At 31.0% G+C, this 20,493-nt stretch overlaps 1 protein-coding gene across 1 annotated transcript in view; it reads left to right on the top strand.

Moving 5' to 3' along the window:
* Positions 1–13,892, top strand: part of LOC111711885 (mast/stem cell growth factor receptor Kit) — a 42,336-nt gene extending 28,444 nt beyond the window's left edge. The window contains exons 22-28 of the mRNA XM_023486343.1: positions 98–174; positions 2,788–2,868; positions 3,278–3,361; positions 4,603–4,688; positions 8,067–8,145; positions 11,664–11,756; positions 13,155–13,892. Coding sequence (XP_023342111.1) covers positions 98–174; positions 2,788–2,868; positions 3,278–3,361; positions 4,603–4,688; positions 8,067–8,145; positions 11,664–11,756; positions 13,155–13,892 — 1,238 coding nt within the window. The remainder of the gene's footprint in view (positions 1–97; positions 175–2,787; positions 2,869–3,277; positions 3,362–4,602; positions 4,689–8,066; positions 8,146–11,663; positions 11,757–13,154) is intronic.
* The last annotated feature ends 6,601 nt before the right edge of the window (positions 13,893–20,493 follow it).

The raw sequence follows: 20,493 nt of genomic DNA, 5'->3' as shown, positions 1-20,493 counted from the left end.
CTATATCTGTCCTATCTGTCCTATTTATCACATCTGTCCTATCTGTCCTTTCTTTCCTATCTATGATATCTATCCTAACTGAATAATCTATGTTTAGAATACTGTGATGTTTTCCCTACATATACAAAACTACAGAATAAAGGGGAAACAGACGATATTAATTATGTACACGAGGTAGTCATAGATTTATAACAATACAGATAGAACACTAGATGTCGTCTTTTCAAGATTTAGGGTTTTTTTGTTCAAAATTACTTAAAGGAAGAAGCCCAAAGAAGCTACGCACATCCTCTTGTCATTTAACACGGCGTGCGCGTAACTCCTTTAGACTCCTGCTTCAGGGTTTTTTGTGAACGAGAAACCTCTAGATCTTGAACAAACCATATCTGAATTTACTGATAATAGAATGCTGGAGATATCGATTTTTTAAATTGAAAAATTATAAAGAGGTCTTCTCGCATACTTCATGACTATTTAGTCATTTTTACAATTACTGAGAATTAAACAAAGAAAATAGAATATATATAAGAGGGGAATTTACTAGAAAAAAGTGTAAAACAGCCATTTTGTTGTACTGTTTTCATACTGCAGGTGTACTTCACATATTTATGCTATATAACCTTTTGGGCCCTGAAATATAATTTTATAGAAAATCTAAAATTAATGTTAAAAGAAAACCAAATTATGAAATAGGTTGGTTTCATAATTGACCAATGATCATTTCACATAGACTCTATGCCTTTCACTTTACAAACGATGATTTTCCGTTATAAATATAAATCAAATGATGGTATTCACCTAATTTATTATAAAGTTTATTTAACAGCTTTAAAAATTTCGAAATTGAAATGAAAGTCTAGGGAACATACTGTATTAATGTACTCTACTGCACATAATTTGTGAACATTTACATGATTTGTACACTTTGAACTCCCTTTCAGACTCAAAGGGACTGAAAAAATTCATACCTAGAGATTCTTTAAATGTCTCTCTAATATATATTCTATTATCTATGGAATAAAATTTTAGGTATTATTGGAAAATTGACAAGACGACATTTTTAAGATTGATATAGTTTTTAGTCGGTACACAAAAGGTTTACCATGGTTGATGTATATAACTTTAGTTTTTAGTCGGTACACAAAAGGTTTATTCCTGCTAATATTCTCACGTCGATGAATGCTGGGGCCAAAATTTATGAATTTTCTAATGGAAAAGTAAAAGACGGAGTCAATCAAATTTAAGTCCTAAAAACTCTTTCAGTTTATCAATTTAAACAATTAAGACTATTGCTATATGTTAAAAAATATGACTAAATATTTCTTGTAATCATAAATGCTCTGAATAAATAGACTGAAAGTTATTGCAATGCTACAGGCCCGTAACCAGGATTTTTGCAGGGGGGGGGGGGTGCAAGGAAGCGCGCCGCAGGGAAAAAAATAATTTTAGTTTTTTTTTAAAGCAATGCTTGGATTGTTTTTACGTATATTGTTTTCTTAAACATTGCCAATGTACGGTATAAAGACTAACCTTTTTAACAAGTTTATTTAAGCTTTTAAGGATAACATTTTAGTGTCTGGAACTTTTCAGTTTACATATACAATATACATAAAAAATAAATGAATGACTTAAGCTTAAGGAAAAAATTCATCATTTAAAATCAAGGCTTCTTGTCCCTCGGCATCATCATGATACTATGAAGATGAATAAAAAATAAAATTTCTAATATTTTGTTTAAAAGAGTTTATTTATTGACATTGAGACATTGAGACATTCTTAGTGAATTTTTGAGTACTAAAAAAACCCTTCTACTTTGACTAAAAATGACAAATATCCTCGCTTAAAATAATGTTTTTGAAACTTTCAAAAATGGCTATTATATTCCAAAATAAATGGATAAATTTTTTCCTTTTAACCAACTGTTCAAACTTTAAAGGATGTTTTACTTTGTATAACAGATTATTGGTAACTAGATTTTAGAAAATTATGAGAAACAATTTCTTAAATTCTTTTACATGGGACTGGGGGGGGGGGTGTGTGCAAATTCGTCATTGCACCCCCCTTTCAGAAGAAAGGGGGGTGCACCTGCATCCTTGCACCCCCCTCGTTACGGGCCTGAATTGCTATGGAATTATAAATTGCTATGAATTGCTATGGAATTATAGATTGCTACGAATTTCTATGTAAAATTATGGATTGCTATGAATTTCTTTGTAATTATGGATTGCTATGAATTGTTTCGTAATTATGAATTGCTATGAATTGCTATGTAATTATGGATTGCTATGAATTGCCATGTAATTATGGATTGCTATGAATTCCTTTGTAATTATGAATTGCTATGTAATTATGGATTGCTATGAATTGCTATGTAATTATGGATTGTTTAGAATTGCTATGTAATTATGAATTGCTATGAATTGCTATGTAATTATGGATTGCTATGAATTACTATGAATTGCTTTGTAATTATGAATTGCTATGAACTGTTAGTACACTTAAAATTCTTATATTTAGTCTCTGTAATAAAATATAGAAAATTTCTAATTTTTATTCCTTAGACAAAAAATAAATCGTAAGAACTTGTTGAACCGCGTATAAAAATTTAAAATACTTCTCTCTTCAACTTGAAACGTTAAACAAGAAAATAACGGTTCAACTATTTCTCTGAGGTTCACCTCTTTCTCTCACTATTATTATCTGGTATACAAAAAATCAATTTCTTTGATTAAAAAATATAGTTTTCTTTGATAAAAAAATCAAATAATTAATTTTTTAATTGCCAAGTTTGGTCCTTTAACAACCAGACATCTTCTATCCTGGTGCTTCCAGATTGCCAAGGGGATGGAATATTTAGCTTCTAAAAAGGTAAAAGATATGTAAATTGTTGTTTGCATCGTGTATCTATCAAGTGTTCTATTTCAATGGTAAATGTTTCTTAATACAAGATTAGAATCATTCAATAATCTTATTTTTGTGTTTTCCGGGGGGGGGGGGGAATTTCGTTCGGATAAAAATGGTCTAAATTAAATTTTCCAATGACTTTTTTTAAGCAAAAAAAGTTATTTTTGGCAGAGGAGGGGGGCGATATTTTTTAGGAGCAAAAAATTCTGAAAATTAGAACAAAAACTTTTGAAATATAAAGGATTTAGGACAGGGATTGGGGACATTTTTTGCCTCAAAATCTCAGGGGTTGAGATGTTTACTGAGACACTGTTAAATTATTTATCAATGTTTATCTGAAACATCACTGAAAAGTCTCTATAAAATATTCTAGATTGTGCATGGTGACCTGGCAGCTAGAAATATACTTCTCAATCAATCAGGAATTGTCAAAATATCAGATTTTGGACTTTCCAAGGTCAGTGATTGGTATTTTCTTAGAGTGAGGGATAGCCCCCCCCCTTTTGTCCTAAAATTTATATGAAACCTTGCGAGACTTTATATTAGATCTGTCCTAACCGCGGCGCTCGGCCTCCTAGCCGGTCCTATAGCCGCAGCACTGGCTTAGAAATTGTCTTAACAGCTAACCTATCTCGAATATCATATAAAGTTTTGCAAGGTTGCAAAAAAATTGAAGAGGAGGGTGGGGGTCGATCCTGAGTTCTATGATGGATTCTCGTTCCAAAAAAAAAGTAAAAAGATTAAATTACTCACCTCAAACTTTTCTAAACTTTGTTCAGCCTAATGTCTCTAAAGTCTAGAGTCAAAGATATTTGAAGCGTTTGCATTCAGCTAGATCAAATAGACAAAGTTTCAAATATCAGATTTAAAATTAGACTAGAAAATTAGAATTCCTATCTAATTTCAAAGTAGTTTTTGATAAAATTAAGTTGAACAAATAGTAGTAACTTTTCTTTTGTTTTATCTTAAATAAGGTAATAATGAACAAAAATGTTTTTATACAGTGTTAGGCAATTATAGCAAAACAATAAAGACGACTTTCGGCATGGAAGTACATAAGCATTGACGTCAAGAGAAGCTATCACTTATGAACTTGTAATTCGAAAAAAGCTTGTTAAAAATTGAAACTTGAATAAAAAAGTCGGTTCATTATATTGTAATAATTACATACCATTTTATATTGTTTGCAGAATATCCACTGTTTGTAGAATATCCACTTTTTGTAGAATATCCACTGTTTGTAGAATATCCACTGTTTGTAGAATATCCACTATTTGTAGAATATCCACTGTTTGTAGAATATCCACTATTTGTAGAATATCCACTGTTTGCAGAATATCCACTGTTTGTAGAATATCCACTATTTGTAGAATATCCACTGTTTGTAGAATATCCACTACTTGAAGAATATCCACTATTTGTAGAATATCCACTATTTGTAGAATATCCACTATTTGTAGAATATCCACTGTTTGTAGAATATATCCACTATTTGAAGAATATCCACTATTTGTAGAATATCCACTATTTGTAGAATATCCACTATTTGTAGAATATCCACTATTTGTAGAATATATCCGCTGTTTGTAGAATATCCACTATTTTTAGAATATCCACTGTTTGTAGAATATCCACTGTTTGTAGATTTTCCACTGTTTGTAGAATATCCACTGTTTGTAGAATATCCACTATTTGCAGAATATCTATGGTAACCCGAACTACCAGAAATTGACGGATACCCCTCTACCAATTAAATGGTTGGCTCTGGAGACATTAAACTACAGGTAGTTATACAGGGTTACCCACAAAGGATGAGAGGACTCCAATCAATAAAAAGACTGTGTTCAAGGCAGAAGACTTGATTTAACCTTGGATTCGTGATATTTAAAGAATTTTAGGTCGTCTTTACAGTCTTATTCTTTGTGAGGAACCCTGTAGTTGACAAACAAGTTATTCATAAATTATCTGAAGGATGTTTGGCTATCATAGCTTTTATAGATCCTCGCCCCTTCTGCTAATATATATAGCAACCACCTATGATAATAACTAAATTATGAAATGTCATATTCGGTTTAGATAGATTAGATTCGAAGTTTTGCTTGCATTGGAGATTAGAAGCGGATTATTCCTTTTAATAACTTCCAAAATAATATTTATGTGACATAACTGCCAGTACTAGTAGGACTTTGTAACCTTGTGCAAATCAAGGTTGTATACACTATACATAAAAAAATCTAGGGGGGGGGGAGGGGCAAATATGCGCAAATCGAAATTCCCAAAATTTAAACTGTAATTTCAAAACATTTGGCTTCTTGGATATGTTAAAGGTACACATACATTCCAATTTATGCCTTACTTTATCTCTCCTTCAACCAAAACTAGCAGAAAAAAAAACTGCAAAAGCTAATTTTTTATGCTCTTCACTGTTCAGTTTTAGATTTGAAAAGCATGATAGCTCTGAGTTCCTTTACAGGTCTAGCGGGGGCACTACCCCACTAGCCCCCCCTGTATACGTCCTTGCTGCAAATTTATTTGGTTACAGTAGAAAGTGAAAACTGTTTTGTTCATCTCAATACCTCGTGAATAATCAATGTTATGATAAAAACAATTAGATTTGGAACTGAGTTTTTGCCACAAATTCAAATATTCTAATCCCTAAATATTTGCACTGAGTGGTGTAAACTTTTGATATTTCCAAAGTAATTCAAAGTTTGAATTCTAAGACATTGGGTNATCGATCTATCTATCGATCTATCTATCGATCTATCTATCGATCTATCTATCGATCTATCTATCGATCTATCTATCGATCTATCTATCGATCTATCTATGACAAAGAAACTTAACACTTGGCAAAAAAAAATATTTATAAATCCCTACATATCTTTGCAACGAGATAATGCAAATCTATCTATCTTCTAATATAGCTATCCATCTATCTATCTACAGGTCCCCATATCCTGGTGTACAGCAAGATCATAGCTTTACTCAAAGGTAGAAAATAGATTAATTAAATAATTTTTAAAAAAATGAAAAAAAAACACAAATTAAAGATAACTTAAATGGTCACTGAATTCCCATGGGACACCCTGTATCTTAAAGGTCATTATGTGGATATTGTAAATAAAAGTTAAAGAGAAGAATGTCACAACTGCAGCATCGTAAAGTTATTACTTTGTACGATTTTCCAAAGTGTAGAGAAATAATTTATACGATGTTAGTGTTGTGACCAGGTGGTTACTCTAATAATTTATACGATGTTACTGTTGTGACCTGGTGGTTACTCTATAGTTTTAATTTTATCCACAAGTATCAAGTATGAGAGAAGGAAAGGAATTGAGTCTTTGTAACAAACTCTGATTTTCTAATACCTATATTTTTTCCACCTGATGGTGTAAACCTTTGATATTTCAAACTTAGATTTATTCATCTAACAGAATTCATAGTTTGAAATATCTACGGCATGGGGTTACAAAGATATAGAGATTAGAAGAAAATAGTTTGTGACAAAGACTCAATTCCTTTTATAAGTTACATACTCAAAATTCAAAACATTTTTGTTCTTCTCAATGGCTCTCCGTTAGGAAGAGTTAAAAATAAGAACATATAAGTTTCCATCTTACAAGAGATTTACTTTAATTTCACGCATAGTATGTAAGTTTATAGAACTTATATTGTTTACGTTAGGTTGGAGCAAGGACATAGAATGGAGAAACCGGAGTTTTCTACTAATGAATTGTTAGTAAAGTTTTTATAAAATATTAAAAAGTCATGGTGATGGAGATGATGATGATGATGATGATGATGATGATGATGATGATGATGATGATGATGATGATGATGATGATGATGATGATGATGATGATGATGATGATGAATCAGGTATAAAGTAATGCTGGACTGTTGGCATGAGGATCCAAGTATGAGACCATCATTTTTAGGTAAATATTTTTTTTCTACAATTTCCCAACCTTCCTCAACCTTGCCCTCTGTAATATTATACTTTAAGAAATCGCCGAAAACGCCCCTTTTCCCTAGCTTAAATGTTTTCACTTCAAAGATTACTTTGCGCCAGAACAGCTCTATTGTGCTCTAGAACAGCTCTAGAATGCATTAGTTTTATTAGGTTTGCATATATGTATATATATTCTAATAACGAAAACAAACAATATAATATATATATATATATATATATATATATACATAATATTTACAAATAGATCACTAAGCAAACACCTACTGATATCCATAAGTGCATAGAGATACCTCTTTACGCAAAACATACACTCCAATTTATGCCTTACTTTATCTCTCCTTCAACCAAAACTAGCAGAAAAAAAAACTGCAAAAGCTAATTTTTTATGCTCTTCACTGTTCAGTTTTAGATTTGAAAAGCATGATAGCTCTGAGTTCCTTTACAGGTCTAGCGGGGGCACTACCCCACTAGCCCCCCCTGTATACGTCCTTGCTGCAAATTTATTTGGTTACAGTAGAAAGTGAAAACTGTTTTGTTCATCTCAATACCTCGTGAATAATCAATGTTATGATAAAAACAATTAGATTTGGAACTGAGTTTTTGCCACAAATTCAAATATTCTAATCCCTAAATATTTGCACTGAGTGGTGTAAACTTTTGATATTTCCAAAGTAATTCAAAGTTTGAATTCTAAGACATTGGGTTGCAAAGATAAAGGGGTTAAAATATCAGACTTTGTGGCAAAAATTCCTTTAAGGAGAATTAAAATCACTCTAAAATAAAAAATATCTTATGATTAAAAAAGAACAATTCAACAATATCTGTCCTTTTTTTAACTAACCATAGTAGAATACAATTTCTACAATAACTCTTTTGGTTTTATTATTCCTGACTCCTGTGATACTGATATTTACCAATCTTTCTTTTCATTNGGGGGCGCACCCCAGTTGCGCCTAGGATATATTTTAATAACGTGAACTGTAATTTAACTTAACGTAAATACATTTATGATCGTGCAACTATGAATGTTAAATATTGGAAAGAATTAAAAGCCATTAAATAAATTTCCATTACGAATAAGTATCACAAACTGAGAGTTTAATGTTTCAAAACTAACCTTAAAATAAGCATCCACCAAAAATGAAACTAAAGGTTAATTGCTACACTCCAACAAAAACTATTTTAGAATATTCTCTGTTCAATCTGACGTCTGGTCTTATGGAGTTGTTCTATGGGAGATATTCTCGCTCGGCAGGTCAGCTTATTTATCTATTTATCTATCTATCTATCGATCTATCTATCGATATATCTATCGATCTATCTATCGATCTATCTATCGATCTATCTATTGCTAATGTTGTTAGCTTAATTAGAAGTTCTTGGTTAAATAATTTGATTTTTAGGAAGAAACCTTTGTTTCCAGGCAATGCTGGGTAATGGGTTCGCAAGTTAGGGATACTGAAATCTATGAGGGTTATCATTATAGTATCAAATTATGATTTATGTATTTTTTGTACACACTGTTGTGTATAATTATGTATCTATCTATCTATAAAATGATTCTGCTTTACACTCGAAATATTAGTCATTAGTCATACCCTAGTGACTTGCCGGGGAGCCTTATATATAATGCATATAAAGTGCTGTACAGAGTGTCTCAAAAATAATGCAGATTTATTTAAATACATATTTTACGGAACACCGTGTAATATATTCTATACGTAGAGATTTTAATCATGAAATTTTAATCACTTTTAAACATATCTACATAAAAACCTGTTTTAACAATATTTTGGAATACACAGTATTGTATAGACTTATATGTGCAATCCAGAGTTAATATAGACTTATTATTTCCCCATTTTACATTTATATTTCATAAGACTCAATAAATTAAAGGGGTCAGCTATATATACATAATATTTACAAATAGATCACTAAGCAAACACCTACTGATATCCATAAGTGCATAGAGATACCTCTTTACGCAAAGAGCTGACCATATAATATGAGATTTGGACGACGACATTATGGAAAAACTTTTAAATTATGGATTTAAATGTAATTTGGAAAATTAAGTAAGGCAGGGAGTCTTGAATATAAGATAACAATCTTAAAAGGGACTTAAAAATGTTTAATTCTATAACTTCTTTCAAAGTTTCTTTAGCAAGAAATCCTTAAATAACTTTTATTATAGAGAATCCATAATTAAAAATATATAATTTTTATTTAAAATTCTGTGCACAGTTCCATACTCTCTTCGTAATATCATCCTGAGAATTCAAAAGAAATCGTTAAGTTTGAGATACAAGACGACATTCTATCGGGTCCACACAATTGACTAGTGACGTATGTATAGAGCCCGATTCGTCCCATCCGTACTTTTTGCAAACATATGACGTCTCCGACTGTGGCCGTCCGAAATCGATGAAACACGACCCCTCTCGAAAAAAAACAAGCATAATCAAATTAGATTATGTGCTGACACCTATACTTTGGATCTGACATCTGGCGGACCAGGCGGATAAACTCTAGCAGAGTATGTACGTTGACATACAAAGTACGTCTTAAATACGCCCGTTAATTTGGGACGATTTGGGCTCAATGAAAACTAGAAAACTAGAAAACTTTTAAATAGGAGGACGAATTTAGAAACAAATTAAGACTTAAAATAGTCCAATGAACATAGAACACAGGAATTATGAAGTGTGAACGGACCCACTTGACATAATAACTAACAAGGGATTTAATAAGTTACTAGTAAACTATTTGCTTTAAAACAACAACAAAAGCACTTAATTATTGCTATAAAGTCGTCTTCCTATTTCACATTTTCTGGTTCTCACTGTAGCAATAAAAGGATACCTTTATCAATTCGTTTTAAGTTAAATCCTGAACACTAGTTTAATCTGTACTAACAGGACGTTAATGCACCTTGTGATAACATAAAATCTTATTCGTAAGATCTGATTCTTCACTCTCTCTGTTAAGAAATAAAGACGAATTGATTATGTATTTCAATTCGCTTACAAAATTAAAACCCGCGCATAATTTCTTTCTCAATAATCTTATTTCGCAAACACTCCCTTTACATACAATTTTAAGGGACAGACCGGCTATGTAAGGTAGTTAAGCTGAGTATGCAGTTGTGGACAAATTCTTTAGGATTTATTTGAGACATATAACGCATTTTAAATATCTGTAAATCTTGAGTTTGAGCGCAAAGTCGACGTTAAAATCATACTTTTGGTTGGATGCGTTTTCAGAATTGTTTTTTTTATTAAACTAATTGGTTGTTTAGGAACAGGTTAAGAAAATAAAAATTAACTCTTATCATCGAAAATAAGTAATCTTATTCAATTATTAGTTTCTATAATCTCTCTTTCATCACAAAGATATTCTGCAGATTTTCTTGATTTTTTTCTAAAAAGACGACATTTGAAGAATTTGAAGAAATCTGCGAGCAAATTCATAGAAAATAAGAAATTCAATATAATGATGAAAAAGGAAATAATTAATTCTAACTTCGATTTATTGACAAATTTCCTTTGAGAAATATGTTCCTAAACATTTAATTAGTTTACTATAGAATTTTTACTATTTTTTTCATCGTCGTTATTTAATAATTAAAAAACCGATTCTGAAAACGTACCCACCCTAATTCATGATTTTGAACGTCGACTTTGCGCTCAAGCTCAGTAATTATACATCGAGAAAACGTTTTATATATCTCAAATCAATCCTAAATAATTTGTCCAAAACACTTCAAACTCAGTTCAACTACCTTACATAGCCGGTCTGTCCCTTTAAGGACAAAATTTATTTAACTCTTATTTAGAATTGACTGAAAAGATTCATGAGGAAATAACTGAAGGACTTGTTGAGGTCAGGATTTAATATTTAAAAATCAGAAAATAAAATTTTTGTAAAGACAAATGTCGTCTTCAAACATTAATCGTCTTCCTTATACTGGAAACAAAAATTATTTGATTTGTCGACTCCAGGTTGACCCAGCTCGGATATTCAAAATGTACACCGGGGTGGGACGTGACATGAGAAGGATCCAACATTAATAACTTTATTCTGTAGAAGGTTGCTTTTATCAGACATACACATACACAAAACGGTCGTTTTAAAACTATTGTTTTCGGGTTTTTAAAACGATAAGTTGGGTGCGCTTTTGCTTTATATTTTCCCCTAGGATAACAAATTTGCATGTTTGATAAAAGCAAACTTCTAGAGAATAAAGTTTTAAATGTTGGATCCTTCTTAGATTATCGTAAAACCTTCTAAAAGTCTAAAAATATTTTGAAAGTTCTGTAAAAAGAATCTAGTTATTGCCCATCGCTAAAAGTAAAATTTTAGTAAAATTGATTTCAAAGTAAAATATATTTGAGTATTGAAAAGTCTTTAATAATAATAAATATAATCAATATACATTCACACCAATTATCAATTGTCATAGCCTCATAGGCGATTATATCAATATATATTTAAGCCGACTTTCGATTTTAATTTTGATTTAAAAATCAAGTTTTTAAACAGCATGGATACTCAAAATCATGAAAACAAAGAGAACCTGTCAATTAAAAAAGCTTCTCTTTAAATTTCTTGTAAACTTGTAATTCGAAAAAAGCTTGTTAACAATAAATAATTATATAAAAAAGTCGTCTTCATTGTATTGATATGATCGCCTACCTCTGTTTATTAAACAGAAATAATCCAGCCAAATAATGGTTAACATTTGTAGTTTAAAGTTTCACAATGGTTCATCCTTATTCAGAGTTATCTAAAGCTCGGCGACTTGGCTGTTGGTGGGTTAGGAGAAGGAGAAGAGGAAGGACTTGGAGAGGATAACAATGGAATCCAATTACAGGTTCATTATTTTAATATTTTGGTTTATCATTTCAATATTTAACAGAGTTTTGCTTAACCCTATCTCTGCTGGGGTACTTGAAAACCAGGATATGCTGGGGGGGGGGTCAATTTGACCCCCCCCCCCTCTAAATCCCATGTTTGATGTCCAAATATGACAAATGATACATTATGGGAAAGCTTTTGTGCTCTACTTTTAGAATCTGCAAAAAAATTGCAAATTTGCAAAAATTGAATTTTTTATCGCAAAATCCAGTTATATAGTAAAAATGTTTGCAAAAAAAATTTGTCCAAAAAATGATAAATTATACATTTTTGTAAAGCCCTTGACCATGCCATTTTAAATATGCAAAAATTTTTGCAAAATTTTAAATAACCTTATTTCTAATCAAGAAAAACTAAAAACGTGCAAATTTCCTTTGACAGGTTGTTTGCAAAAAATGTGCTATTTTTTGTTCGCAAAACTTGTGCAATTCGTTTTCTTATGTCAAAGGCTTTCCAAAAAGCTAAATTTGATCAAAATCTGACAAGTGGAAGTGGGTCAAAACAAAGATTTAGTTTGTTACAGGAAAAAACAGTCATTCAGGCAGTGTGCCTGAGGACTCAGGCAGTTAGTATTAAAGCCCGGTTTTAGGCCTAAAGGGAGGGCTTTGGGTATGTAGGAAAAGTCAGAAAATTTCAACAGCCTCAGACCAATACTTTTTGAGTTATGTAAAAAAAACTACAGGGGGGGTCAAATTGACCCCCCCCCCCAGCAGGAATAGGGTTAATACGAAAAAGAACGGGAATAAATGTCGTCTTCAATAAAGTTTTAATTTATTATCTTAATTGTTTATTTCGAGAAAGTTTAACAATGGTTAAATTGAATTCTAAAGATGGTTTATTAAAAGAAAACAACAGACAAAAAATAGACAGTATAAGTAAGTAAATATGTATACAGCCAGCTTTTTTAATTTGTCTTCAAACTGATTAGAAAAATATAATTAAACTTTAAAATGTCATGAAGTTCCAAATAAACAAAAAGATTAAAAAAATAAAATAAAGTGGTATTCTTTTTTCACTGTTTATTCAGGGTTACCCAAAAAGGATGAGACTTTATAAATGAGGATTTAAAACTCTTTTGATTCAATGATTTAATGATTTCTACCTGAAATACATTCTTGAAATGAAAACAAGTTTATAGCTATAAGAAACAAATAAATGTTAAAAAAAGGTTGAATAAATTCCGTACAGTCGTCTCTGAAGTCTTGAATTCTTTGTGAGTAACCCAGTCCCTCACATGAATACAAAAAAAAACATTTTACAGTGCACTATAATTACTAACAAATGATACAGGAAATTCAAATTTTTTTTTCTTTAATAAAATTCTTTTGCAAGCTTCAATATTTTAATTTTTTAGAATCTTGAAAAGATATATCCTGAAACCAACCTTGATACTGTAGAACCCTTCCGAGTACCTGGAGCTGACTTACCGTCACAATTTGGACCTGGATCTGAACCTTGTATCAACACCGATTCACAGAAAGGATCCAATCCCTTCCTGAGTTCACATTCTGAATCCTTAAACCAGTTCGGATCCAAGTTCGAATGTTTACCTGGGGATCCAATCCAATGCTATAACTATCGATCCGAATCCGTCATTTGTCCTGGATCCGAATCCGTCAATTGTCCTGGATCCGAATCCATCAACTGTCCTGGATCCGAATCCATCTACTGTTCTGGATCCGAATCCATCAACTGTCCTGGATCCGAAGCTCTAAAATCAAACTTGGAGCCAAAGCCTTGTCTAGCATTTAACCCGGAAAATCGTTGTCTTGAAACTTACTCCGAACCTGGTTTAAAGTTAGGAGGATCTAAGATTACACTATTGGCCCAAGGTCCGAGTATTGTTGTTCTTGAGGATACAGAAGATGGTAATTCACAGCCCTCAATACCTATCACAACATGTAACACACCTTCTTCCATAAAGACCTCTAATAGATCTAGTTTGGCACCTTGTATCTCTCCTAGTCTTGATCCAGTTCCAAGACCATCCTATCCTGTCCAGTACTCCGACATCTACCCGGAGATGGACGAATCTGATCCAAGAGTTCAAGCTGTATCTAACCCGGAGTATTACGTGTCTACCAAAACCTGAAATGTATTTTTATTTATGTATTTATCAAATTACTGGTATTTATGTATTTATCAAATATTTGGTATTTATATATTTATCAAATATATGTGGTATTCATGTATTTATTAAATATGTGGTATTCATGTATTTATCAAATATGTGGTATTTATGTATTTATCAAATATGTGGTATTTATATATTTATCAAATATGTGGTATTTATGTATTTATTAAATATGTGGTATTTAAATATTTATCAAATATGTGGTATTTAAATATGTATCAAATATGTGGTAAATAAGTATTTATCAAATCAAATTTGTGGTATTTATGTATTTATCAAATATGTGGTGTTTATGTATTTATCAAATATGTGGTATTCATGTAATTATCAAATATGAAGTATTTGTATATTTATCAAATATGTGGTATTCATGTATTTATCAAATATGTGGTATTTATGTATTTATCAAAAATGTGGTATTTATATATTTATCAAATATGTGGTATTTATGTATTTATCAAATATGTGGTATTCATGTATTTATCAAATATGTGGTATTCATGTATTTATCAAATATGTGGTATTTATGAAATTGAATCTAATGACGTTACTTTAAGTAAAAAGTTAACAGAATGCGGCTATTTTGAATTCTATCCAGAGTAAATTCGCGACTCTTACACGTTTGCCGCGTAGAGAAACATTTCCATACAAGTCTTTCAAAAGTTAAATGGTTCAGAAAATAAACTATTTTTGCTAAAATTGATCAATTTTAATTACACCACTTGCCATAAAATTTGTATTTCCAATAACGTTCCTTGGAATCAAATTTGCTGCTTTTTAAAAATGTTACAAAAGTTTTCCCTTATAGTTTTTAAGAGGGGTTTAGCTGTACATTTTATATTTAAGATTATTATTTTTGTTAACTGTGTTGATGTAATGTACTCATATTCATAATCATTTTGATGTAAAAAACTTGCATCATGTTAATGAAAACAATTTCTTTTCTCTAAAAAATCTTCCCAAGATTTTATAAATATTTCAAGAATCTAATCATTGACTTACACTTTTAGAAGGTCTCCTCAGATATCTCAATAATTTGAAGATTTTTTCTATAAACAGCGCCATTAGGTATTAGAAAATTTAAGTTTGTGACAAAGACTCAATTCCTTTTTACATTTTACTCCTAAACCCTGGGAGCAACTCCTAAACCCTGGGACCCCTCCTGATCGTTTAACTGTACATTTAATTTTTAAGATTTAAGATTATCATTTTTGTTTACTGTTGTATGTCATGTAATCGTACGTTGTTGTAATAAAAAGTTAAACTTTGATGTCAAAAAAACTTAAGTCTTAAAATTAGAGTTTGTGGTAAAGATCGACTCAATTCCTTTAGATCAATTTATTTTAAGGATATTATGCAGTCTAAAAAACTGAATGCAAGCTTAAGTAAAAACAAATTTGCAATAAAAATTGTAATTACAGTAGATCTTACGTAGATTGAAATTTTACATTCTTATTGTAAAATAAAGTATCAAATATGCAACAAAACAAAAATCTTTTGGATGTTAAGTTTGTTCAAACTCGAGAGAAAAAACGAGATCAAAAAGTCGTACGGATAATTCCGCAGAAATTTGACCATTTCTGTATGTCTAGATTAGAGTGGGTATAACTATGATATCTAACCTAAGTATTTAAGATATGAGGAATCAACAGGTGGGAACATAAGAGCAGCTGCTCCCNTTCTAAACACCCCTCCCCCTCCTATCGTTTCTAAGAGCAAGACAATCATATCCTGAGAGCCCTCCCCAACCAATACAAAACACTTTTTGATATAAACCTTTAAAACCTTGAAAGTGTTCGAAAGAAGTGAAATGGTTCCATGAGGACATCATTTTAAAAAAAATGCTTTTTTAAATTCATAATGGTACCCTTAGATTTAGAAAAGATTTAAAGTAAAATTGTCTGTTTATTATTTGTATATCGGGGTTCACAATATCGGGGTTTAGTTTTCCGCCCAAACACAGTACACTACAGTACAAAAAATGCGTACACCTCTGAAATAACTTTCCTTGCATTAATACCTTGAATCCATGCATGTACTTATAAGAAAGTTCAAAATTTCAAAATCTGCGAAATCAATTAAGTAAAATCAAGATCTTTTAAAAAATACCATTGTTTATATCCCTTTAGCTGGGTTGCGACTTAAATGAAATGAATGAAATGTATGTAAATCGAGAAAAGTATAGTGTTAGCTGGGTAGAATAATGAATTAAAATGTATGCAAATAATGGGGATGAAAGGTCCAAAACCCGTGACTTGGCCAAAACCCTACAAAGAGTGTCACATCTGGACCCAACACAGCAAAGTGATCTTTTTCGACAGAGAAAATAAAATGTCTGCATACTTTTGTTGTCAAGACTTCATTATGATACAATAAGATTAAACATCAAACATAAATGTTTAGAAATTAAATTTTTTTATATTTCTTGATTTCATTCTTCAACAACGAAAATTTTTAAATCAACTAATTTCACAGATTTAAATCGACAATATGCAGGGCCGTAACCGAGAGGGGTGGGGCCAGGGCACACGCCACTCTCTTGTTCTTACAGGGGGGGGAGCTCCCCTTTTTGGAAATCGAACAGTATCATAAATCTTAAGCTGTAAATGGACCATCAGGTTTAAAGTCAAAACACCTGAACTGTTTCTTCTGAAGATGTTAATATTAAGTCTTCTAAGTTATAATCTCAACTTTCAAAAATAATTTCACCTAGGGAATTTTTTGCAAATCTATTTTAAAGATATGTCTGAAATCAATTACATTTACAGGTCTAAAATCAAACGTAAACTTTGTTTCAAGACATATGCTTCTTTTTTTTAACTTTTGATGACAGGGTCTCCAAATTTTGTAACTTTTCCTGAACAGTCAAAATACATTTGCAGAAAAAAGCAAAGTCCAAAGTCAACTGCTTGACTGACTAGATACGGCCTGAAAAAAGTCTTTTTTGATGTGATTTTTAAGGATTCCACTGAAAAAAAACCTTTTAAAAGCAGTACTTAAACAGTCTATACAGTTCACTTATGGCTTTGATTTTTTGCTAAAACATGTCTTATGAATTTAAAGAAAATTCATAAAATTTGGTGAACATGCCATTAATGATGAAAAAAATATCACAAAAAACAGAATCTACATAATCAAGTCTTGAAACTAAAGAAACATTTGTTTTTAGACCAGAAAATGCACTTGATTTCTACAATTTCTTAAAAATGGATTTACTTAAAATTCCCTAGATGACCTTTTCTAAAAAATTGAGATTATAATTCAGTAGAGCGCATATTAATATATTCCAAAGGTGTTTTGACTTGAAACTTGATGGTCCTTCTTCAGCAGTGTGAACAATTTAACTTCCTATTCCAGAGTATTCTGGTTATTCCTGTATTTCATTTAGTCACTTATTTAACAATATCTGCCCTGTTTTATTTTGTAAATCTGAAACTATTTTTTTTTATTTTTTACTTATATGTATTAAATTATATAAATTAAAAATAATTTGTTTCCAGATATTATTGTTCATTTTAAATGCTGCGTTGAGGACATTTCAATGATATGAAATAAAGCAATGAAAAAGATTGATATTAAGCAATGAAAAAGATTGAAATTAAGAAATGAAAAAGATTGTAGCCCTTTAATTTAAGATGATTAATTAAGTTTTTCAGACAGAAAAATCAAAAAAAAATCTAAGCAGGGGTAAGTTTAAGATTTTCTAAATTTTACATATATGATCTTTCGTATAATTTTAACGCAGTTTTATATCAATTTCTCGAGACAGGAACATCAGATAAAACTTTCATGGGTCGCGATCAAGAGCTAAAGTGATGAGCTTTCAGCCTATACCCCCTTTCATTTTTTTCTTTACAGTCCCTTTAAGTGAAGGTAATGATTTTCCTGACAATAGAAAATATTTAAACATTTTTTATTAAGATGTTTTATCTTAAAATGTGATTAACCCGTCACGACCATAGATAAATAAATAAACATAGATAGCTTATATACGCAAAATCACCAAGAATTGTACAGTCCGCGAACTCATACTTCTAGGGGTCAAAGTGGACTTCAATGATAAGCGGGGTGGTTTGGTGTTTTAATGGATTTCATAATTATTAAACCACTCTGGAGTGAATTTTATTTTGAGAATATCAAACTATCAAATTATATTGACGAAAACTGAAGAAGGACATGGGAAGGACTAAACTAACTTAAATTTCTCTCTACAGAACCCATGTACACAACAAGTACTCAATGACATAAGAACAGCCAATGTTCACAACCGACCTAGTTAATCTATATAATAGGAATATCTTAAAACATCTCTGTACATTTATATCTTTCAAGATGAAAAATGTCGTCTTATACGCAATCTATCTTTTTCTATGGTCAGGACAGTGTCAGATTTGAAACATAAACACAGTTTTGAACTTTCTCCCCCTGAAATAAATAGATATGTGTCCAGTTGAATGCAGGTGATAGACCTACGTAATCTTTTCTTTTATCTACAGCTGCTAGGATCCGTGCAATAATCTATTCATCTATTCATGAAGCAATTCATATATTCGTGAACCAGTTCATCTATTCATGAACCAATTTATCTATTCATGAACCAATTCATTTATTTATGAACCAATTCATCTATTCCTGAACCAGTTCATCTATTCATGAACCAATTCATCTATTCCTAAACCAGTTCATCTATTCATGAACCAATTCATCTGTTCAAGAACCTATTCATCTATTTGTGAACCTATTTATCTATTCGTGAACCAATTCATCTATTCATGAACCAATTCATATATTCATGAACTAATTCATCTATTAATGAACTAATATTCTTGAACCAATCCATCTATTCATGAACCTACTGATCTATTCATAAACCAATTCATCTATTCATGAATCAATTCATCTATTTATAAACTAAATATTCTATACCTGAAACCAATTTATCATTTATTAACCTATTTATCTGTTCATGAAGCTATTTATCCATTCATTAACCTATTTATCTATTAATGATCCAATTAATCTATTTAGGAACCAATTAATCTATTTAGGAACCAATTCATCTATTCATGAACCAATTCATCTATTCATGAACCAATTCAACTATTCGTCAACCTATTCATCTATGCATGAACCAATTCATCTGTTCATGAACTAATTCATCTATTCATGAGCCTATTAATCTATTCCTGAACCAATTTATATATTCATGAACCAATTCATCTATTCATGAACTAATTCATCTGTTCATGAACTATTTCATCAACTCATGAACTAATTTTTCTATTCATGAACTAATTCATCTATTCATGAACCTATTCATCTATTCATGAACCAATTCATCTATTCTTAAACTAATTAATTTATTCATGAATCTATTCATCAATAGGCATTCATATATCATTTTAATTATCAGTATCACCCAATTCATCTATTTATTAACGAATAATTCCATATTTATCTATTCAATAACTAATAAATCTGAAAACTGTTTCATCTTTTTATATATTCATTACAGCTTAATCTATTCATATAATCATATTTTCATCTACACTTACTTTTACATTACATTACAAGATATAGCATTACATTTGCCACAGTTATTCAACCTCTTTACTCTTAAATTAATATATATATACAACTTTAACATATCTTATATATATTTGTCTTTCTGTTTGTTTATCCGATCATAACTAAGAAACCCCTGGACAGATTTGCCTCAAATTTTGATTAGAGATCTCGGGAGAACCACTGGAATGTTCTTAGCTTGGTTTTGAGATTCTGTGGGTTGATATTTAATGCGAAAATTTAGTTTCCCTGTAAAATCGACCAAGTACCTTGGGCGACCATTGGGTCTCAAGTTAGTCTAAAAGTGTTGTGCAAAAATTAACTTTTTATCTTCGTTCCTGAATAAAGCTTCAAATTCCTTATGCTTACTGCTTAAATAATTCCATTGGATTTTCATTGAAGATTTGTACTGTGATGTCTAGTATGTCGCAAAAACTGTGGTTGTATAACTTGAAGGCCTAAAAACTGCAGGTGGGGGTCAATCCAGTTTTAAATTTAAAGGGGGTTGGGGAGGGGGAAGAAGAAGTATGGTGGACTATAGATCGTGGACTGTTTCACGTCAAACTATTGTAAATTAGAATTGAATGAAATTTTATATTTTTAAGTTCCATAACTCCTCCTATAGAAATGCTATTGATTTGTTTATAATTTCTAATATGTAACCGGATATATTTGTTTTTCTTATATAATACGCAAAATTAAAACTACAGGAGTAACAAGGCTACAAAATCGCACCAGGAAAGGTTACTTTGTTAGAAGTACAATTTTAGCGTTCGAAATCGAATTCAATTCGATATTAGCCTATACCTTATTTAATTTTTCACGAACACTCCCTTTACAGTACACCGGGCTGGACCTGGAGACAAGATACCATCTGAACCATCTGCTCTCTATGCAAAGGCCAATTCCTCGGCTTAGTTTCAAGGTCACAAAAAGGACCTTTCTCAAGCAACAAGTACAGCTTTAACTATGCACGCCAACTATACAGAAAATT

Source organism: Eurytemora carolleeae, unplaced genomic scaffold, assembly GCF_000591075.1.
Source record: "Eurytemora carolleeae unplaced genomic scaffold, Eaff_2.0 scaffold1167, whole genome shotgun sequence".
Taxonomy (NCBI): Eukaryota; Metazoa; Arthropoda; class Copepoda; order Calanoida; family Temoridae; genus Eurytemora; species Eurytemora carolleeae.
The sequence above is the reverse complement of the archived record's forward strand: the minus strand, read 5'-3'. Positions and strand labels throughout refer to the sequence as shown.